Raw genomic sequence first — 22,019 nt, 5'->3', positions numbered from 1 at the left:
TATAAAAAGAAATTATGCATTTCATTTATAGTTCCAGACTAAGGTTCTAACTGATTAAAACTGTCCTCTATGGCCCAATCTCATAGGAAATTTAATTTTTTTTCATAACCTCACTGAAGGCAGATACTGATGTCAAATATACTCAGCCATAATTCATAGAGCACATCAAAAGACAATGGTTCAAGAATCTTTGTATATTATAGACTAAGACAGGATTTTCAAAAGTTTCAAAGTGGCTTAGGAGAAAATGCCCCATTGAAAGTCAATGAAACTTGTGGTCCTAAGTCATTTCATTACTTTTAAAATTGAGCCCACAGCATGGATTACTTTCTCCTCTCCTCCTTTCTCAAGGTCCAAGCCCAGTTCCACACCATCCCTGCTTCAACAATAGAGCTCAATTTCATAAAGAAAAATTATAATTAGGACAGGATAAAATAGACATGATACAGTTGTTTTATTACAACACCCATTTTATCTGTGCTGTGTTTTTCTCCTCCCTGGCTTTAAAGTTTGCATATATTACCAAATTCCTATTGTTATCCTGCTGCCCCACTGCTCTACTTTTTCTAGGCCACTGAGTTTTAGTTCTGTATGTTTGCTGCCACTCTAATTTTTAAGCTGTTTCAGATTTTATCATGGTTAAATTCATGCCAAATGAAACATGTGACAGTGAAAAGATACCAGATATTTTAGTTGATCAGAAAAGCCTGTGGAAACCCTAAGGTTGTCCTGGACTGTGTTCAAGTTACAGTGCAGCTTTAACTCATGCAGATGCTTCAATACTCTGACAGAAGCAACTCTGCCAATCACCTGGAAGCACCCTGGAGAACAGTTTGAGAACCACTGTAGGAAGTGGAAACAGCTAAAGGGCATTTTCAAGGGGTTTATCCTGCCAAGATCTCAAAAATAATAACTTTTCCATTTAGTTAAACCTACTATATGAAGGCGGTAAAGCCCTTTGCCTGACTGGATTTTATACATAACGAAGTCTGACAATCTGTGTTTCTTTAAGTTTTCCCCTGCAGCAATCAGGTTGCTGGGGAGAGATGCTGCTCCAGAACTGGTATGCTTGGTCTGCCTGTAGCAATATTCCATCTTCCGGAAGAGATAATATGGTTTCCTGTTCAGTTAGGAAGTGTCTCCTGGCCCAGTGCTTTCCTGCTGTAGGAACTGACCCTTGCATAACAGAAATAGGGAGGCAGGAATGTGGGATGAGACACAGTCATGCCATTTGCAGTGACTGCCTCGTTGTTGGAGGAGTTCTGGCTTGTGATATTTGTGGTGCAGCTGCTGCCTAAAGTGATTTCATCCAAAAAGTAAACATGAGGGGAGTAAAAAGAGCACATCTCATTCTTTTTGTCTAGAGGAAGAGGGGAGAAGTTAGGAGCTTTTTAATGAAAAGGTCTTTAGAGCGCTCAGCTATTAGCAACATCCTGCTGCTTGCTGTGTTAGTTAGATCAGCTCAGTGTTGAAAACGCCTGTACTAACTGGTAACCCAGCTACACTAATGTTCCATTAATGCTAGTACTCGTGGAGTAGAAGTGGTGTTCACAACACATGGAAATTTTTAGAAAGGTTATCTAGCACCAACAAGGCCAATCATGGTCCCTGATGTTACCAAAGAGCATTTTGCTGCATCTGCACTCGTTAAATAATTCTCAACAAGATTTAAAGAGGGGAAGGCAGGAAGTAGCCAGGGGCTCATTGCTGATAGTGATGTTGTCAGTAGGTCATTCTCCAAGGTAGACAGACCTTTGTATGCCCTTTTAGAGCAGGGCCTGTGGCTTGTTAGGCACTGGACACACCATTGTTGCTGCTTAATCATCATAATAATCCAGTTTCCAAACAGTCTGGGGAACAAGAATCAAACCTGCTGCCTGTTTTCCTCCAATTTATTCCCACTATGGCCTCTGGAGTCAAAGAGTTCAACATTTAGAAACTGCCACTAAGACCCCTTTATTACAAAGAATGCTGACATTCTCTTATAGGTCAACTCTTACACACAGCACTTAGGGCCTGATTTTCATTTACACTTGGGCTGCTGTATTCCACTCTGGCAGCGTAAAAGGGCCTTAAAGTAAAGATTACCAGCTACATTTTAAACATTAAGATGAAAGCTCTAACAAGTCCAAGTATGACAACTACACAAATACTTGATGCTGCCATGCCCCATCCACAGAAGTTATTGTAAATCTTTCTTGATTAGTCACACTATAGATACTCAAGCTATGCTCATGTCTTACCTCCATAGACCTCGGAGGTGGAGGCCAGCAGAAGCCGTGCTCCAACACGTTTTGCTAATCCTAAACATTGAGAAAAAGTAACAGTGAATTTTAGTAAATACAAAAGACTTTCAGTTAAGTTCATTGCTTTATTTAGACCCGACTTTGTCTAAGAAGTACCCAACTTCAAGCTGGAAGGAACACGACTGAGCTTTTCTGCAGATACTCACATCGCACACCTGGTTAATTGTCAAATCTTACGTACACTTATTTCATGGATTGAAAGTTACACTGAACTAAAGTGCAGGACTTTTTTCCATAGATCACAAGGTCAGAAGGGACAATCGCGATCATCTAGTCTGACCTCCTGCATAACACAAGGCCATTAATTAATTAATTCCTGTTTGAACTAAAGAATATCTTTTAGGACAACAACGAGTCTTGATTTAAAAACGGTCAGTGATGGAGAATCCACCACAGCCCTCGGTAGTTGTTCTAATGGGTAACCACTCTCCTATTAAAAATTTGCTATATTAAGTCTGGGACTGGGGCCAAAAAAATACTGCTAGACTGAAGGAATAGCTACTGTTTTACGGTCTGATATCCTGTAAACCACAAGGGCTAGAAACATCAATAGGAACCTGGGTGGGAGCTAAGTGGAGCTATGTGGTTTAGGAGAAAAGTGTGTTATATTCCCCATGCAAGTTCATTAGACCTTTGTAGCTCCTCCTGAAACTTAATGCAGTGGGCCTGATTCTGCCCAGCATAAGGGAGGCGGGAGGCTTTGCACTGCTCTGCTGGCACCCTGACCCTCAAGATGGCCGAGCTAGTGATAGAAATTTCTCCCCTGGCTAGGGGGACAATTTGATGGCACAGAACTGCGACAATAGCTTTTAAGTCATCGTCTTCCCTGAACTGTGCCCAGTGCAGCATTTCCTGGTTGGGGAAAAGAAGTGGGGCCAGAGGATCCCCATGTCTCAGCAAACACCCACTACTTCAAAAAATCCCAGGGGTCACTGGCAACCAGTGCAAGCTAAAGCAGTGACAACTGGATCGAGACTAGAATGTAAAGGGATAACAAAAGAGGCTTGAAGCCACTTTGCTGCCTCCATACCCCCTGACTCTTAACTGCACTAAATACAAATTAATATAGCTGAGAATTTGTCCTTGACACTGTATTGAACCTCAGCAGCAGCATAGGACTCTCAGAATTGGCTGGGGGAGAGACAGCCACAATGGGAAGTACCAATACTATGGAGCTATTGCAATTCTACACACAAACACTCATTATACTGAAATGGAGTCAGCTGTCACTCTGAACACAGGGATGCTCCAGAGTCACTGAGACATGACAGCAGCCTTTCCCCCCAAGTTGCACTCTGGTTGTGTGCCTGATTTGCATAATTGCTTCATAGATATTACTCAATAACTGGGACATGAATATGGAAATCCTTGTACTCTGGTTGGCTCCTATACTCAACATGGCTCCTATGCTGTTTGTAACTGGCTTCAGCTGAAATACTGAAATGTTCACATGAAGAGGTAAACATCCTAGAAGAAAATGGGGCTTTCAAGGAAAATGAATAATTTTCTTTGATTTTTGACTCATTCCCCCTGCCTCCCATCCATCGCTGAACTCTTCCTTCTCCTGTGCCAGACAAGCAAGGCTCTTTCTTGGTCCTAGAATAGCTGTCAGTATGCGTGTTTACGTTAGGAAAATATTAGCTCTTCCTTTCCAATTCTGTTTTTAATCCAACATGAACAAAGATATACAGGAGTTATTCTGAGACAGAGAATGAAGGGCGGAAAAGCATACCTTTTTTACCCTAAAACCACTTTCTTTCAATACTAATGAGAGTTCTGTTTGCAGATTTAACACTCATTAAATACTGAATTTAAAATTTTAGCGTAACAGCAATTTGAACCTTCTTGCTAGCTTGCTAGTAAACAAACTGGGCTAATGAATTCAGTCTTACATGGCACAATAGACACAATGACCTCAGTGCAGATGGCTGTGCTCCAGATTCAGCCAGGTACTTAAACATGTGCGTCACTATAAAAATGCAAATAGTCCCTCTGATTTTTCATAATCCACTTTAATGGAACTACTCATGTGCCTATCATTAAGCCTCTGCTTAAGTACCTTGGTGGAACTGGGCCTTAAAGTTTAAGTGGAACACAATTGTGAGCCCAACAGTTGTTAGCAGTTCTGTGTATTTCAAGCAAAATGAAAATGAATGAAGTTAGGGGGAAAAAAAAAGTTTTCAACTCACCCAACATGTTTAATGTCCCAATAGTGTTGGTCTTTAATGTCTTGATAGGATTATACATGTAATTTGGAGGGGAAGCAGGAGATGCTAGATGATAGATCTGGTCCACTGTGAGATAATGGAGAAAAAAAATCCCAGTATAATAAACTAAATGAAAAAGCAGCAGGGCTGCAGGAAGCTACCACTGCAACAAATGCCTTATGATCAAACTCTTCACCTTCCGTATCTGTCTCCTAACTTCAAACCCTAGTTCTTAATACATTGTTCTCTCCAGAGATCATACATGCAAATCCATAGTAAAAACACAGCAAAATAAATTTAGAATTAAACAGATTAAGATTTTGAATCATAGCAACACTGTTAGCACTTGTTAACACAGATATATAGATACTCCCAGTGTGTTTGCAGAATGCATAGCCTACAAGTAAAACATTTTACTTCTGCCAGCACAGTACAGCCAATGCACAATAGCTGCAGAAGAGCAAGCTGTTCTTTATTCTGCCTCTTATGCCATCAAGTTTTCAAGATAACTTACAGTTTCAGACTGTTTTTGATGATATAACAAGCAAAAATAGTAGCTCAACTTTCAGATACTAGGAGGAGCCTTTGGTTTTACTGGTTAGAATAGAAGAAAAAAACCTGTTTTGACTTGTAAACAGTTTAAATTTCATAGTGGTGCATCAATAGTCATTAACATCATGTTTCTATTCTGATAACCACACTGTGAGAAAACTGTCAATGTTTGCCTTTGCTTCATTAGGGTCAAAATTACATTAATCTTCCTTATTGTACCTAGGAAGTCCACTTCACCTGGGACAGTACAATCCTTTATAAACTCCATTTCCAAAACATGTAGCGTTAGTTGTTTCTGGTAAGGTGGGTCAAGAGACTTACAGAGATTAGATAAACAGACGCAGTCATGCATGCTTCTGCTCATCTTAGGTTTCCTGTTAGTGCCCTGATAGGCTACATGACCAAGGCACTGAATAGTGAAGAGTGAAAGTGATGCAGCTGGATTCCACACAGCCTGTACATATTCATATTTTTTGGGGATGGGTACTGGAATCCTTCTATATCAGAGAAGTTGGTACCTGTTCATTTCAGAAATTGTAAGAGACTAGCCAGCTCAGGAGAAGAAGTATAATAGAAGCACAAGTCAAAGGAATTGAAGGAAACCTATAACTAGTTGTGCAATACAGCAAAATCTGTCATACGTGACCATTCAAGGGACCAACATAGACTGGTTTTTAATAAAGGTAAGTGATTTTCCTACTGAAATGGAACAAGGATACTTTGGGTGATCTCTTAAGACAAGATGTTGTCTAGTAAGGTTACAGGTTTCACTGAGTGAAACAGGAGTTTGAAGACTGGAGCTGATGGAAAAAATGGTTTGTTAGCAATAAAACAAAGAATGTTGAGCCTTAACTGAAGATGCCTATGAAACCCAACGAGAATGATTCAACAAAATCAGGTTCACAAGCTATTCATAATGTAGCACAGTAATGAAGGGTACGTAGAGAGCAGAAAGAGAGTTTTCTCTTGTCTCTCACCACAGTATGTCCAGAGCACCCTGTATCCTTTTCTTGTTTAAAAAGAGAGACTGTGTGTACCAGAGGATGCCAAAAATTAAATGGGAAGAGTTCAATTTGGATAAAAAACAGTTCTCTTACACAGACACCTAAGAAAACACTTAAAGGTTATTTATGAAGGGATAAAACAAAGGGTGTCATGTCTTTTTTGCTTCTTCAGGATGTGTAAAGTAAAGCCTAATTTTTTAAAAGCCTGCTTGTTTCTAAACCTTAAAATATCAGAAGGATCCAGTCTGGTCCCTGTTTTGCTGATGATCTAGTGGTGTGATGCTATGATGTAAAACTCTCATCTTTACCTGAAGGTTAAGGATGTTAAAGCTCTAACTACAGGGCTCTTCTTTAAACTGTTTGTTCAGGTGTTTATACTAGACAGGTGATAGCAAAAAATACCACTTCAAAATAAAATATATTCTTTGCATAGTGAATAAATCTCACTCCCTGCTCATTCAGGTTTAACCTGTAGCTCACGAAAGCTTATGCTCAAATAAATTTGTTAGTCTCTAAGGTGCCTCAAGTACTCCTTTTCTTTTTGTGAATACAGACCAACACGGCTGCTACTCTGAAACCTGTCATCACTGACTTAGTTCTCCATTGAATCTTCAAGCAAAAGTAGGGAAGACAAACGCTGATTCTCAATTAAATTAATAAAAAAAGCAGAACACACCTTTCTGGGCATTCTTCATACGTCATAAGCAACAAAAGACGGCGCACATCCATTTCATTACCCCTTCCCTTCAAAAAGGCAAAGATGCAAACTTTGAGCCAGTTCACAACCCCTTTTCAATCCATAGTACTGCTGTGCCTCACAGGCACCTCACACTGGAAGTCTGACCATAGGCAATGTTTCACAAGAACCAGGGTTCACTCAATGAAATTAATAGGCAGCAGTTTTGAAACAAACATAAGAAAGTACTTCTTCACACAACACAGTCAACCTGTGGAACACATTGCCAGGGGATGTTGTGAAGGCCAAAAGTAGAACTGTGTTAAAAAAAAAAAATAGGTTCGTTCATGGAAGATAGGTCCATCAATGGCTATTAGCCAAGAAGGTCGGGGATGCAATCCTATGCTTTGCATGTCCCTAAACCTCTGATTGCCAAAAGCTGGTGCTGAACAACGAGGGATGGGTCAGTCAATAATTGTCTTGCTCTGTTCATTCCCTCTTAAGCATCAGGCACTGGCCACTGTTGGAAGACAGGCTACTAGGCTAGGTGGACCATTGGTATGACTTGGTATGGCAGTTATGTCAAATAACCAACTCAAGCCCAACAATTCTAGTATAGAATTAGCCATTTTACTGCCATATGAATGGATAAAAGGTCTCATTTAAATACAGCTACCAGTTTAAAGAGTATAAGTTGCATAGCTAATCTTGTTCTACCACTGCATGACTGATGTCAAACAAGCTTACAAACTAAACGGCCAGAATATAAAATCTGCTAGCTGAGGTTGAGAGAGACAACGCCAAAATGGGGGACAAGGTGAGTGAGGCAGTATCTTTTATTACACCAACTTCTGTTGGTGAGAGAAACCTGCTTTCGAACTACGCAGAGCTCCTCTTAAGACCACAAGCCCTCTAGAAATGGGATACTCCTATTTTTTCCATGACAGCAGCACAAAAGCATGTTCTGGTAAGTTCCTCTGGGAGCTACTGTACTATAAATTGTTTATTAATCACATATACAAAATATTAAGGGAAATGTACATTCTTTTATTTCTAACACACAAATCAATGCAAAAACAACCCTGCAACAAGTTAGTGCATTTCCATGGTGCAGGAAAAAATTCAGAGGGAAAACAGGTAGAAGGTTTAAGTTTCACTTACTACTTTAAAACACTGTTAAAAATGATGCATAATTATTTTAAGCCAAATTTAACTAAATCACAATGATTTTGCTGATTTTCTTATTTTTGTGGCAGACAGGACACAAATTTTAAGAGGATTTGCAAGACCCCTATTATCAGGGCTTTAGATACATAAACTCCCCTCATTCCTTACAGCCCAGAGGCTGGTTTTGCCATTTCATTCTAAGATTATTTTGTGATATTTTAGTGAATCATCTGCCACAATGACATTTTTGAAGGCATTTTTGTCATCCAGATAAATGTTGCTACTACTTAATGATATTCTGTTGGATGACCAATGTGCATGTTTCTGAAAAGACCTCGCTGGAATTTCCTATATGTAACAGCTAGTACAAGTTTAACATTATAATGGCACACTGATGTTCAGAACAGTGGACCACTAAGAGTGAACATTCCTTCCTTGGCATGAGTGAATGAAGATATATTTGAGCAGATACTTAACCGTGATATAAATGCTAACAAAAAAAGTAACCATATGCAAGAATCAAAAAAACTCCTTTCAATTACTCAATCTCATTCCAGATAGAAAACAAGTGCAACAGACGCACACACGGAAATGGATCTGTGAAAGCTACATCTCCTTCATTTTTTAATCCCTTCTTCTCAGATTCTTTTTCTCCAGTTGTTAGCTGCTGCAGCACCACAGGAAAATGTGCACCGGAAGAAGAAACAGCCCTGAATGGTTTGTCCTATCAACTGCTTAGCTTGCCAGAGAAGAGGGAATATTTCAGCACCTCGGTACAACGTACAGTACTGCTTCTTTTGCAGATGGACAGTGAAAATATTATGCAAAAGACTTAGCAGGGCCACGGCTAGCAGGTAAGAGAGTGATGGGGTATTTACCATGGGACAGATGGATGGGAAAGCAGCCAGCTTATCAGGCTCTCTCCCCCTCTCCAAAACATTTAAAGATGAAGGCAACTGAACCATTTTGGAAGGGAAAGGGCAAAAGCAATTTGTGGATGCCACCCACATACTGTAATGCAAGAGACCCAACAGGCCTGCAATCTCAGCATCGTAAGACAAGTAAGGCTGCCTCTCTAGCTCCATTTTCCTTCTTTCAAGCACTTCTGTATTTAAACATGTTTCTATCCTCTCCCTCAGATGTTCGTTTTCCATGACTGCAAGCTGGACCTAGACTACAGTCACAGGAGTACATATTACAAATGCAGCAAACGCTCTGCATTTGTCATGCTCTTATATGACAAGCTCGACATTGCAGGTCAATGACGCAATATACCAAGCGAAGCTGGTAATTGTGGTACCATAAGCAGATGCAACATTAAAGTGTGTATGCTCATGTATATGCAATCAAGGAAGTATCCAAGTAAGAGCGATAAAAGAACAACAGTGAAAGAGCTATCCAAATGAATGGCAGGTGTTTGCCATTGACTCACTCTTCGCAGGTGTGGGAACCTGGCTGGGTACCCTGAACATGAAAGATGGAAGTGGACCACCAGCCAGAAGAAACTAGGGACAGATTGGTCATAAGGCAGGAAATCTAGGCAGTCAACTCTGGGAAAAGGGCTTAGGCTAGAGTTTACATGTTTACTATCTATAGATTACTTTGGGAAATTAATTTTGGTAATTTATGGTGATTATTAAACGAACATTATGAAAACTGAAAGGGCATGTCATTTCAGATGTCCAAGGTTTCTTCACATGCATACAGGAGAGTCTTTTGAAGAATGAAATAAGGATAAATGATCAAAAGTTATAAACCTGTCAAGCTGATTTTAAAAATAGCAGCTAAATTTAATGCAAACTTAGACTTCACACAAAAGTTACACCTGATTAACCAAAATCATTTTTCAAATCAATACAAGCCAGGTATAATCAATTTAAGTAAGTTTTTTTGTTTGGTTGGTTTTTTTAAACAGCTGTAGCTGAAACGGTGCAACTTGTGTGTTTAGACAACACCTTTGTTTAAGAACAGCCAAAATACCCCCAAAGCCCAACAGGCCACAAAGAGTGTGAAGTTCTGTAACATCTTTGAAAACAAAAAGGAAATAGTAGTTCAAATCTGATTCTTAAAAGGCCACCTTCTCAACCTGGAATTGGTCAATTTAAAAAGTAAGTTAGAAGAAGTTTGAGGTAGCTACAGGTGCCTATATGCCCTTGTCAAGTTAATAGTTTTAATGATTAAATACTTTCATTTGCCTCTCCCCCTGCTGCAGTGTTAAAGACCCACACAAAGAACAGTGGAACTGATTAAACAGAGCAAACAGTGAAACTGACTACACAAAGTGCTGTCAAAGGCACAATGTGAACAAACAAATCTTTTTCAGTCATTGTGATCTTAAGAGTCATTTGCAACAATAGCAGGTAAAAAAATTCCAGAAGAAAGTTTGTCAACTTAAAAAAAAATCAAAATCAATGTCCCTTTAAAACAAGTGCCCAGCATCAGCAATAGCTTTTGTCTTTGATCTTCACAGAAGAACAATAACCAGAGTGAAACTTCAGTTGTGCCAATTTTTAAAAATTAAGTACCGAAAAGCCTAGTATTCTAGATTTTAATTAAAACATGAACAAGTGAGGAACATGAAAACCAAATGCCCATATATTATTTAGTCTTCAGTTATGTCTTTAATGCTGAATGAATGTAATCAGCCTCTCTACTTGGGATGTAGATCAACTAGATGTTGTGACTTAGAAAAACCTTCCTTGGATGATGGAAGTCTTTGGTAATTGAATGCTATCCACTTTTCCCGCACTTATCACTATAGTATCGGAGTGCCTTCCAAAAAAAGGCAGAGTTGGGAGAGTCTAACAATTTATCTGCAATAACCAATGGCTCGTGTCTTCTGGTCCTGCCTTCAACACATCTCAACATTACAAATACAATAAACATTTTATATAAATTACAGCCAACAAATATTAAGCAAAAAGATTAACTTTAGTCAGGAACACAGAAACTCCTTGCATCTTAGGTAGATGGGATTCCCCATAAGGCAGCATCTATACTGAGAATTTTAGCAGTTCTCCCACTGTTGGTCTACTACAAAAATCGCTCAGACATGGGAAGCCCCAGGTTATATTGGGTGCAGGTGCAGTTTGTATAGTGTGAGGTGGTAAAACCGCAAGCTACAAGTTATTTTTTCATTCAAGTTTAATACTATACTGAAATCAAAACCTTTTATGTTTCAGCAGAATCACTTATACAGTTGGTAAAACCCTACCAATACCAACCCATAACATGAAATTTTTTTTACTTTTGTGCTTTTTTGTGTGTGTGTTTAATAAAATGAGACTGACACCACCGATTAGAGCCACGCACCATCTGAACACAAAGTGCGACGTTATCCACACTGGTCTCATCTTGATGCCTGGCTTGCACCAATCACTATTCCACTACTAGATTCTCCAGAGCAGAAGATTGCTACCTGCCCTGAATCTGACCTGGGCCAAAACTCACTAGGAATGAGGCTATCCCCATAACATTTTCACAGCAAGATCCTTAGAGTTGATCCACAGTGCCTCAGGAGCAAGAACTTCTCAAAACACACAATTTATTGTACCTGTGACCTATAAAGCAAGACGGAATGATAGTTCCTAGAACTGAGAGATTAAGAAATATTTCTACTGCAGTAGTACCGAGGAGCCCATCACGCTAGGCAATGTACAAACAGAACAAAGACTGCTTTTGTCCTATTGTACTACCTGCTCCCTATTAAGCAGAATAAAATAATTATTTGGAAGATGGGGGGAAAACAATGGGATAAAACTGAATAAGGATGCAACTACTGAAGCATTGATAACTCTGCTGTATTTGACAAACTGGCCTGAGAAATTCCAGAGCATTCAACAGATCTTATACCAGCACACTGGCACGTCAGTTGTATTTGGTACAGCCTGTTCTAGGAAAATATCTAAGGAAAGGAATAAACATGCACTACGAATTTATCTGGTATTTCTCATTCATGAAGTTAACTGCTCAAACTTCTGCAAAAAGATAACAATTCTCAGCTACTGAAGACACCAGCTTAAAGAATTAACATCCTTATGTAAAAGGGTCAGTCAACCTAAGCCTTGATCGTGCAAAGCACTTAAGAACTTTATTAACTTTAAGAACATGTTTAAATTCCATTTGAGTCAATATTTTAAAAGTACATTGCAAATAAATGCATTTACCTATGATACTAACAACATATATAGTAAAGTGAAAAAACTGAAAATCCATGTACTTGTTACTATACCCTATTTATGCTGTTTATTTTTGGCATTTCCCCTAGCGTTCTCCACTTTCAGGTTCTTAGTGCTACAATAACCGCATCTACCTAAATTCTTATGCCATCATTCAAGCACTTCTATGGTACACTTCAGAGAGGGATACATATTTATTGATTATTTTTAAAAAGTTTGTTTTAATTTCGAGCCAAATTTAAGCTGATAGTGTCTTTTAAATGAAAAAAAACCTACCCTTCATATACGCCTACAGAAAATAGATGTGAAATTAATAATTGACCTGCCATGAGTTATGTTCCCATTCTAAAATCATGAAAAATGGCTAGACTGAAAGACTTGTACAGATTTGTAATTAACTCAGAGCACGCCTTCCAATAACTCTGGGAATACAAATGATTAATTAGTCAGGGTATAAGGTTTCAAACCAACTTTGACGGGATCTTCTCCATGCAGGAACTCTGCCTCCGTTAGCTACTTCATGTTATGTAGTGCAGGCAGACACGGATTAGATTTTGAAGAGAGTCTCCTTATCTTTGAGAGTCATTCTGGAATTGCCTTTCATCACACGCTGCAAACAGACCATATTTCACATACAGCCAAGACACAATATTCACACTAAAACAGATTACAACTTTAACTATGTCCCACTGGTATTGCTTTACTGAAAGTACCTAACCGTACAGCGAAATGCTGGAGGCCATTAGCAAAATTCCTACTGTGCAACCATGCTCCCATAGTATTATGTGCTTGCTGTAATGACAAAGCGTTCACTGAGTACTCTGCACTTGTGATTATGGTAATGAAAACTGTATAATCCACTCATTGTTTGGAAAGTGCTGAAGAGGATTGTAATGGATGCTTTTTGTATGGTAGCCCTTGACTATATACAGAAGGGTCACATTTCACACGTGTTAATGGACTGCCGATTCATGCTGAACTCCCTGATGTAGTACTGGGATAATATTTATCTGCCTCACAAGAATTCTGTGGGGCTTAATAAATATTGCAAAGTCCACTGAAATCCTTGGATGCTCAAAGATTTACTAGTATTAAACTCCATACTGTATCTAAATACTGCAGAGCACCATTTATTTCAGTTTCTATTGCTTTATGGTAGTTTTCCTCATGGCCATCACGAGCACCACAAAAAAACCAACACAACCCACCTTGGGGGGTTTTATATTTCAAAGTCACTTTTTTGTCATCCTTACCCACAGCCATCTTGCTTGAGAGGCTGTACTTGCTGGGCATGGAATAGAAAGAAAGGAGGGGGAGAAAACATGTGCAAATAGTCCTGCTCAGGAGCACATCTGAAGCCTTCCCAGGGTACTATTTAGGGAAGATGGAAGAGCGAGGAGGCTGTTCTCAAAGCTGCCCTCAAAGCAATCCATTTCTTCCAATGGGGTAGACAAGCCAAATGCAGCAACTACCTGAGAAAACATTTACCTCCCTGTGTGCACACATGCGACAGGAGCAGTCTGAAAGCAGCAGCCCTGAACTTTGACAGATGCTAACCAGTTTTTAAGAATCCAAACTAGAGTATGATGGTCATCTCCTGACCCTACCCTGCAATTTACAAAGTTTGGCTGTGACTCAGCGTCATTATTCCACAAATTAAACCTACTGTTGTAATAATGTTGCATCATATAAGCACAATTTGTGTAGGTCAAACTTATTTAAAAAAATAAGTTGAAGTGCCTTCTATAGTTACATTGGAATCTGATATATAATCACTACTAATTAGTCTGGGGTCTTGACAAAGACAGTACTAGATCTTAATGCAATTATGAAAAAGTCATGTTATTTTCTCCCCACACAGGTTTATACTGGAATTCCATTCAATCACTTCCAATACAATTTAGATCTATTAGTATGGTTTTGTTTAGATCCCAAGGATACAGGTGCTAACCCACCCTCTCACAAGTAATATATGGGGTCTTTATTAGCCATGCAGAGCAGGCAGGATTGCCATTTTTTCTTCCTACATACCAGCCGTATTAGGATCTTGACAGCAGCATTCTGAAGAGAGTAAACATCTATAAAATTTTAAAGCAGTGACTCAATTACCATAAAATCAGGTTTGCCCTCCCAGTTTTGTAAGAGTACTGTGCTTTTCCAGACATCATTCTCTGGACTGTTTCAATAATTTGCAAAATTATTTGTTCTAATTTAAAGTAGTAACTGGCCTTAGTTTCCACTTAGACAGAAAACCTTAAATGAAAGCTTTACAATTCTGTAAATCTTCTGTTGGTGTTATAGTCAATGAATTTGAAAGTGAAGGCAATTCCTGTGTGAAATGATAACCCTGAGCCAAGAAGTTCACAGAACAGAGAACAAAACTAGTGCTTTTAGGCCATCTGCTAGTATCTCTGCATCAGTCAAGGACAGATGCATCCCGAAAAGCTGGATGTTGCTTCATACTTATGAGAAAATGCTGGTTACCTCTTGGGAATCAAAGAGCTGGACTTCAACACAGCCTTCCCCTAGAAGCTTCTGCAAAGCTAATTCCCACTGAGACTCATTTAAACATACATGGAGGATATATATCTGGGGACGGAATTCAAAATCAAATGCAATCAAGAACATATCCTTCTCTCTAGATAAGGAATTAAGTCTCCTGATTAAATAATCACTATACCACAGAAAAGCTATCGTGTTAAACATTCTAGAAATGGTCTAGTGTCTTGGAAGGCAGCAAATAAATGACTGCTGCTCCCTATGCATGGATCATCCTCCCATACTTCTCTTCACCAAACCTGCACTCAAATTCTCTCTTAAAAACCCAATGTTATGCAAAATTATCCTAATTTTTAGGGTTCCACCCAGAGATTAAATGTGCCCAAGACAAAAAAACAGGAGACCTTACTACAGTAACTTCTCTTTCCGGGCTTCACCACACCAGCTAGTTTATTACTTACACTTACTGTGGCACATCTGATGTTGACTAAACTCTTCATGGCAGGGATTATTTTTAATGTATCCTCTAAACACATCCTAGGTGTATCATAAATAACATCAAAGCAAAATAGTGGAATCTTTTCTTAAAAACTTTACTTTGCCTGTCTGAATTGATAGGATTGGAACACAGAAGAGATCTGGTAAACTGCTCACTGAATACTACACTAAAATGCATGAAACTGCTGGCTGATGTCGTAATTATTCGCAGCATAGGAGAGTTAGTAGAAACTTTTCACTATTCCCATTCATTAGTGCTTAGTAATTTGTCCACAGTATTAGCAAAACTGCTAAGCCTCTGTAAATATACCAAGTATAATCAAGTAAAATGAAGGTAATACTGGGGGAAGAGATAAGGAAAGCTGACAAGAGTGAACTGGCTGAGGTATAAGCTACTAGTACCTGCAGTAAACACATGCAGTTAATCAGATCCTAGTCCCATTAGCCTTCAGTGGAAGCACAGGCTGAAGTAAAACAAGTAACTGAACCAATGCATTGTCAGAACAGAGAATGAGTGCGCATCTGGAAAACTATTTTAGCATAACATGCTTTGATATAGTCAGACGCCCATCACAAGACTTCTACGGAGATGGATTTACAAGAAATTTTTCTGCAAAGTTCCATCCATTAGAAATACAGCAAAAGGAGAGCAAACAAGGCTTCCACTACCATTCTTCTTTTAAATATATAACTATTATATAGCTGCACAGTTTCAAATTATAAAAGGAATGAAAAAAAATGCCACTGTGACTAAAATAAAGTTCTCATCACCATACCACATGCTGCTTTATTCCAAAGGAAGTCTGTAATAACACATACATCTGGAGCAATGTCCAGTAATTAACTAAAACATCAGTTTGTTTACAATACAGAACAATGTTCTGCTGCTTATGGTAATTTAGGTGTAGGATTGCTTACACTTTTTATAACAAAAGTGGGTTTTTTTGGATAGGTGGGGAATTCAGTGACATCATGTCCCTACCTCACAGGGGGCTTGCAACGAAATGGTTAGGAAGTGTGCATATACCAGAACCGGGGATTTCCATAACATGAACTCATGGTACAACAAAATATAACTGGGTTCAAAAAAGAAATAGGTAAGTTCACAGAGGGTATGTCTATCAATGGCTACGAGCCAAGATGGTCAGGGATGCAACCCCATGCTCTGGGTGAACCTAAACCTGTGACTGCCAAAGCTGGGACTGGATTACAGGGTCACTTAATAATTGCTCTGTTTTGTTCATTCCCTCTGAAGCATCTGGCACTAGCCACTGTTGGAAGACAGGCTACTGGGCTACATGGACCCTTCATCTGACCCAGTATGGTCATTCTCATGTTATGTGATAATAAATGTTTTTGGAATCCACCTCCCATCTAGTCAGGAAGAGAGAGGGCATTCACAACGTGACAACCTCTTTGAACCTCTCTGCGACCCCTTAGAGGTCATGACAACTAGGTTGACAGAGCAGGGTGGACCACACCAACATAGATCAAGCCACAAAACTGCATATAAATCCAATTTCTAAATGCATTTCTGCTGGGAAAGTGTGATTAAGTGCAGAAAACAAAGCATATCAATGTTTAAGCAGGCTACTCACCTTCAATGTACAGGGGTTCAACGACATCATGATTAATCAGTTCAAAGTTCTCGTGACCAATCCAGTGTTCCACATTTCTTTTCCTGCCCGTAAAGAAGTTGTCCACAACTGTAACCTCATGGCCATCCATCATTAGTTTGTCAGTAAGATGAGAACCCACAAACCCTGCTCCTCCAGTTATCTGCATTAGGACAGTGGGTATGAATTTTTTTTTCTTTTTACAGAAACACCAGACAAAGTCCACAAACATGAAGACAGAAGAACATTCAGCAGCTTTCAAAACTTTGCTTACCACTCGGAGGGGTGGGGGGTGGGGGGGGAGAGGGAGGAGAACCACTCGGGGGGGGGGGGGGGGGGGAAGGGGAACACAACTCCATTTCCATTTTAATTTTTTTTTTTTTTTTTTTTTTTTAAATTTCAGGCCCAATATTAGGTAGCACAACATTTCAAGAGAAATACTTCACCTGGTTTGAAAATGTTGAACAAAGACCATTGTGGAGAATATTAAAGGATTCAATTTTTTTCTTTCCTGTCTGACACCCCCACTGCCCCTTTAAATTGGGCTTGTGCCCTTCATGCACAAGAAAAAACATACAACATTCCTGATATTACTACAATTAAGCCTGGTCTTCTCCTGGTTTTGATGGAGGATATGGTGGGGGGGGTGGGCTTAAAGAAATATTCTAAGTGCTCTCATCTTATTCAAAGGAGTTGAATCTCTTCTTCCATATGGCTGTTAAGTGTGAGTGTGAAAAAAAAACACCCTCCAAACTGTTTTATATCTCTTTCCCACTGTATTGCTCAGTTTTCAGCTTATATTTCAATCTAGCTAGTAACTCTATGGATGACAGAAGAACAGGATAGACAAGCTCTGAAACTCTATTGTAAACAAACAAGAAAAAACCTTTGGAAGTTAACTTTCACACCCTTTCCATAAAGTGCTTAAAAGTACAAAAAGCCTTAGCTTTTGCAGCTCACCCTTAAAGAGCAGTGAATCACTGAACACAGTAATTGTATGACTGCTTCAACAAAGAGGTTCAAGTCCCAAGTTGTGCGAAGTGTTCAAAGGGACATGTCTATGGAAGCAGTTATTTTCTCTAGGCTTCACAAGCAGTTTTAATGAATGTATAAGGAAACAGAAGTTGGCCACTGCCAAAGACAGTTAACCAAAATAAATTGACCTGATCCAGTATGACATCTCATATGAAATGTACTATTATGTGACTTTATGATCAAGATCAGGTTTAATAAGGTGATCTAACTATACAGTCACTGTATCATCAGTGCACTTCAAAGATTACCAGTGCCCTGCAAACTACACAGTGAAAGGATTTCCTGAAATTGTCAAGAAATGAATCCAACTACTGGATAATGTGACAATTTGATAAAATATCATCAGAAAGATCATACAGATTACTGAAATCCTTTTACTTCTGTTAATAAAAGCCAAAATATTCATTTCCCCCCAAACACTGAATAAAAAAAGACTGTCATGCAAATTTAAAAGAAAAAAAGATAGGGAAAATAATTTTCTATTTGCCTGTGTTATTTGCCTGACAGGTGACCTACAAAGGGAAAATTGTTTCTACTCCTATTTTCTTCCATAAAAGGCCTGAAAGTTCCCCTCCCATTCTCCCACGCTTGTTTTACTTCACATTAGAAATTCAGAATTACTGATATAACAGCACAGTAAATAAAAACAACAGTGAAATCTGAACAACTGAGGAGGAATTTTTAGTTAGATTATTTAAATTTCTTTTTTCTTCTGTTGCTGGCAACTACTGGGGGCAGGTGCCCAGTGCAGGTAATCATTCAATAAGGGAGCCAGATCCCAGATAAGCTGGAACTGAAAGCAGATTAGGAAAAGGTATCTGTACAAGAAGGTGGGGAATGGGGTTAGGGCTTCTCATGTCTGGTACAGCAAGGAGAGGGTGGTGGGGTCCCAGCAATGGTACTGGGACTGACAGCAACCCTCCACCAGGTAGAATGAACAACAAAAGGAGGATGAAGTCTAGTTAAACCACATACCAGGTGTCTTGCCTTTCTGCACTGTGTGTGACAAAAATCTGTTTCTGTGGAAGAAGCCACAACTCACCTCCTTTGACTAAGCTGCAAGAAACCCCTGGTACCACTTCTATGCAACAATCCAGAGAAGGCTTGACCCAAAATTGCTGATATTTCTTAGGTACAGTGAGAAAACAAAATTTTGAAAAAACAGGCAAGTGTTTAGGCTCTCTTTTAATGTCGTAAGCAAGCAAAATAGGGCACAAACCCAATTTTTTTTTTTAAACTTTGCAGTCATCTTGAAATGTTACCAAGGGCTGTTATGATAAATCTAGATTATCTTGATTAACGTATGGCTTCTGTAAAGATTAGATGAAGATTATTTGGAAAAGGAGCTGAATATTTCCCCAGAAAAGTAAACAGTTGTTGAATTAATTTAACATAATTTTAATTCACTTCAGGCTACATCAAAAGGAAGGAAAGGATGATTTTAGCACCCAAATTTTCTATATATAATCTTCCAGCAATCACAGTAGTTCAGAAAGACAGGGTGGACACACTTCATTTCAAAACACAGCTGCTTACAAATCACAACAGACCACAAATTCATTATGTTGCAGATCAACAACTGTCACTTCAAACCTGCAGACCCAATACCTAGTGCTTGAGGAGGATACACTAGCACCATCTGGGTAGAATAAATTTACTTTAATAGTATTATAAAATGGTTGATGACTTCAACATTTACTAAAATGCATTAAAAATAGCATATAATTCATCTCTATCTGGAACACTTAGAAGTTTGTATATTTGCCATGCAGGTTCATTTCCTTCTCGTTGCAGTCATATCTGGTGCTTTCAGTCAGATTCAGGCATCTAATATCCCTTTCAGACATCTAATATCCCATGTTGAAATGACATTATATTTTCATTTTATAATTTCATAGGTATATCACATAAGATTTAGCGAGCATATGGCACTGATCCTAAATTGACATCAACCATATTAAGAAATTTTCCAAGAAAGAAAGCAGCCTACTACCCACCCATCTTCTCAGGAAAAGCATGGGTAAACAGACAGGCGCAGCAGCAAGGAATAGAGTTTAACAGACTTGGGCTCTATTGGACCAGTGTGGTAGTGGAAATGAACTCAGTGAGACTAAATCGAGTCCTAAATGGACACATCTAGGAGTTGTCAGCTTGAGTATGCTCAACTTATGGGCAAGAGTATGAACAGAAAGGCGGTCTCTAAGGCACCCAGGACCCAAACCATAAAGAACTTCTTAGGTTTAACACACCTCTGGAATCAAACTGGGAACATGAGCAGACTCCAGAGTACAGTGGGCATATACAGTCACTGTAAACACCTCACCTCCTTGCTTTTCTTTCTGCACTTGCTCCCCAATGAATTCAATGCCTAGTTTAAGATTTGGGCTCGGATACCCAAAGCAATCCCTATATTGACCTCCGCTGCCGGAAAATGCACTTTTTCCTCCAGGACCACGTCCCTTCTTGACAGCTACATTCTACCAACACAATGAAACTGTCAGACAACGGAGAGCCTGGAGAGCACAGAAGACCTGACTTTCACAGGAGCTGGACTTACATAATGGAATTCACTGCCACATTATGGAATTCACTCCCACAAATGCTCAAAACTGACTGGAGAGCTCAGGTTTTTCACTTGGCTTTCCCTTTCAGTGATTTCTTCTGCCATGCACAAGCTATTCAGCTATTTCTCCTACAGGCGAGAGAGAAAGGCACTATTCTGCCTACTTTAATTCAGAATTGAACGAAACATCCAACCAATTTTCTTAGTTATTCTGTTATCCAATTTTTAAAGACTGCATCTAAAAAGCCCATGCACAACAACTTGAACTGTCTTGACATAGCAACACACACAAAAACTACATAAAAATTAAGGTTGCAAAATCCCACAAATTGGGAAATGCCTGTGCAGTCTCATGTCAGTCCCACTGTGCAAATGGATTATGAGACAATCTAATTTTTTTTAAAGGACCCCATCTCATTCAGTGCGCAGAATTCATTGCACTCACTTGATCAGCTATTCAGTATATTATTTCTCCTCAATGTGTGGCTCCATGCCTTATTTACTGTAGACTCTTCAAACTCTGCCCTGAAGACAGAATTACTACTTTCTTCACAGGCTTTTCTAAGGTGCTCATAGCTATCCGAGGGCTGCGCAAACATTCTTGATCACCAATTTTCACTTCAAAGAAGTGAATTAATTTTCATCACCTCTGTGAGATAAGACACTGGTATTATCCCCATTTTGCGGATGGGAAACCAAGGCACAGAGATTAAGGCCAAAAGTATCCATTAATTGTGTGTGTCCAGTCTGTGCACTAAATGAGGAAGAGGCCCTGAGGGAAAAATAGTATGTGGTCATTTAATTAAGGCCGGCATCACAATTACATATGCCCCAGGGAGCAAAACTGTTTGTACAGGGCAACCTTAATTCTGGCATTTTCTAATTTTTGAGTGCTTGACTTTGCAACCTTAATGTTCTTTTAATGTAGAACTCCTCGTGTGGTTTCCTAAGTTTTTCAAAAAGCAAAATGGAAAAACAAATTCTATCCTATGGTATCATACAGACAACCTTCACCAACAGGGTTGAAACCTGGAGATCCACGGCACAGCTCTCTGCCACCTGAGCTAATGGAGTACCTGATATAGTTGCAGGCGGTTATCCTCTATGTGAACCAGAACCATCGGGGGATGAGACACTTTGCCAGTCGGTTCCACAGATACTTGCTGACAGCAGAGGAATGGTGACACTCAGGACCTCGAGTGCCATTCCAGGCTCTAGAGGGGATTGTGGTCTAGTGGGCAGATTCTTCTCTGCCCATTCTCTCCCAACAATGACCCTTCTGCCCAATCCCCTCCAACCTGTCTGTCCTATTCTCCTCCCCCACCCCTACAAGCTCCTTGCCTCAGTCCTATGCTCTTCACCTAGAGTCTCCAAGTCTCCACTCCTCAGGCTTCCCATCCCAGTCTCCTTGCCCAAATCCTCCAGATTCCAAGTTCTATTCTATTAATAGACAGATTTAAAACAAACAAAATTGGGTATTTCTTCACTCAATGCACAGCCAACCTGTGGAACTCTTTGCCAGAGGATGTTGTGAAGGCCAACCCTATAACAGGCTTTAAAAAAAAACTAGATAAATTCATGGAAGATAGGATCCACCAATGGCTATTATCCAGGATGGGCAGGGATGGTGTCCCTAGTCTGTTTGCCAGAAGCTGGAAAGGGCGACAGGGGATGGATCACTAGATGGTTGCCCCCTTCTGTTCATTCCCTCTGGGACA

General features: G+C 39.5%; 1 protein-coding gene across 4 annotated transcripts in view; it reads right to left on the bottom strand.

The window, feature by feature from the left end:
- The window catches only part of UXS1 (UDP-glucuronate decarboxylase 1), a 95,349-nt gene that overhangs the window by 38,864 nt on the left and 34,466 nt on the right, over positions 1-22,019 (bottom strand). For 2 of the 4 annotated variants that reach the window (XM_037897686.2, XM_037897682.2), the window contains 3 exons: positions 16,686-16,866; positions 4,496-4,600; positions 2,244-2,303 (listed from right to left, as the gene is read on the bottom strand). In XM_037897686.2, the coding sequence (XP_037753614.1) occupies positions 2,244-2,303; positions 4,496-4,600; positions 16,686-16,866 (346 nt within the window). The remainder of the gene's footprint in view (positions 1-2,243; positions 2,304-4,495; positions 4,601-16,685; positions 16,867-22,019) is intronic. The other 2 variants (XM_037897693.2, XM_037897699.2) reach the window with 1 other exon arrangement.

Source organism: Chelonia mydas, chromosome 1 (assembly GCF_015237465.2).
Source record: "Chelonia mydas isolate rCheMyd1 chromosome 1, rCheMyd1.pri.v2, whole genome shotgun sequence".
Taxonomy (NCBI): domain Eukaryota; kingdom Metazoa; phylum Chordata; order Testudines; family Cheloniidae; genus Chelonia; species Chelonia mydas.
This window is presented reverse-complemented; position numbering and strand designations above follow the sequence as displayed.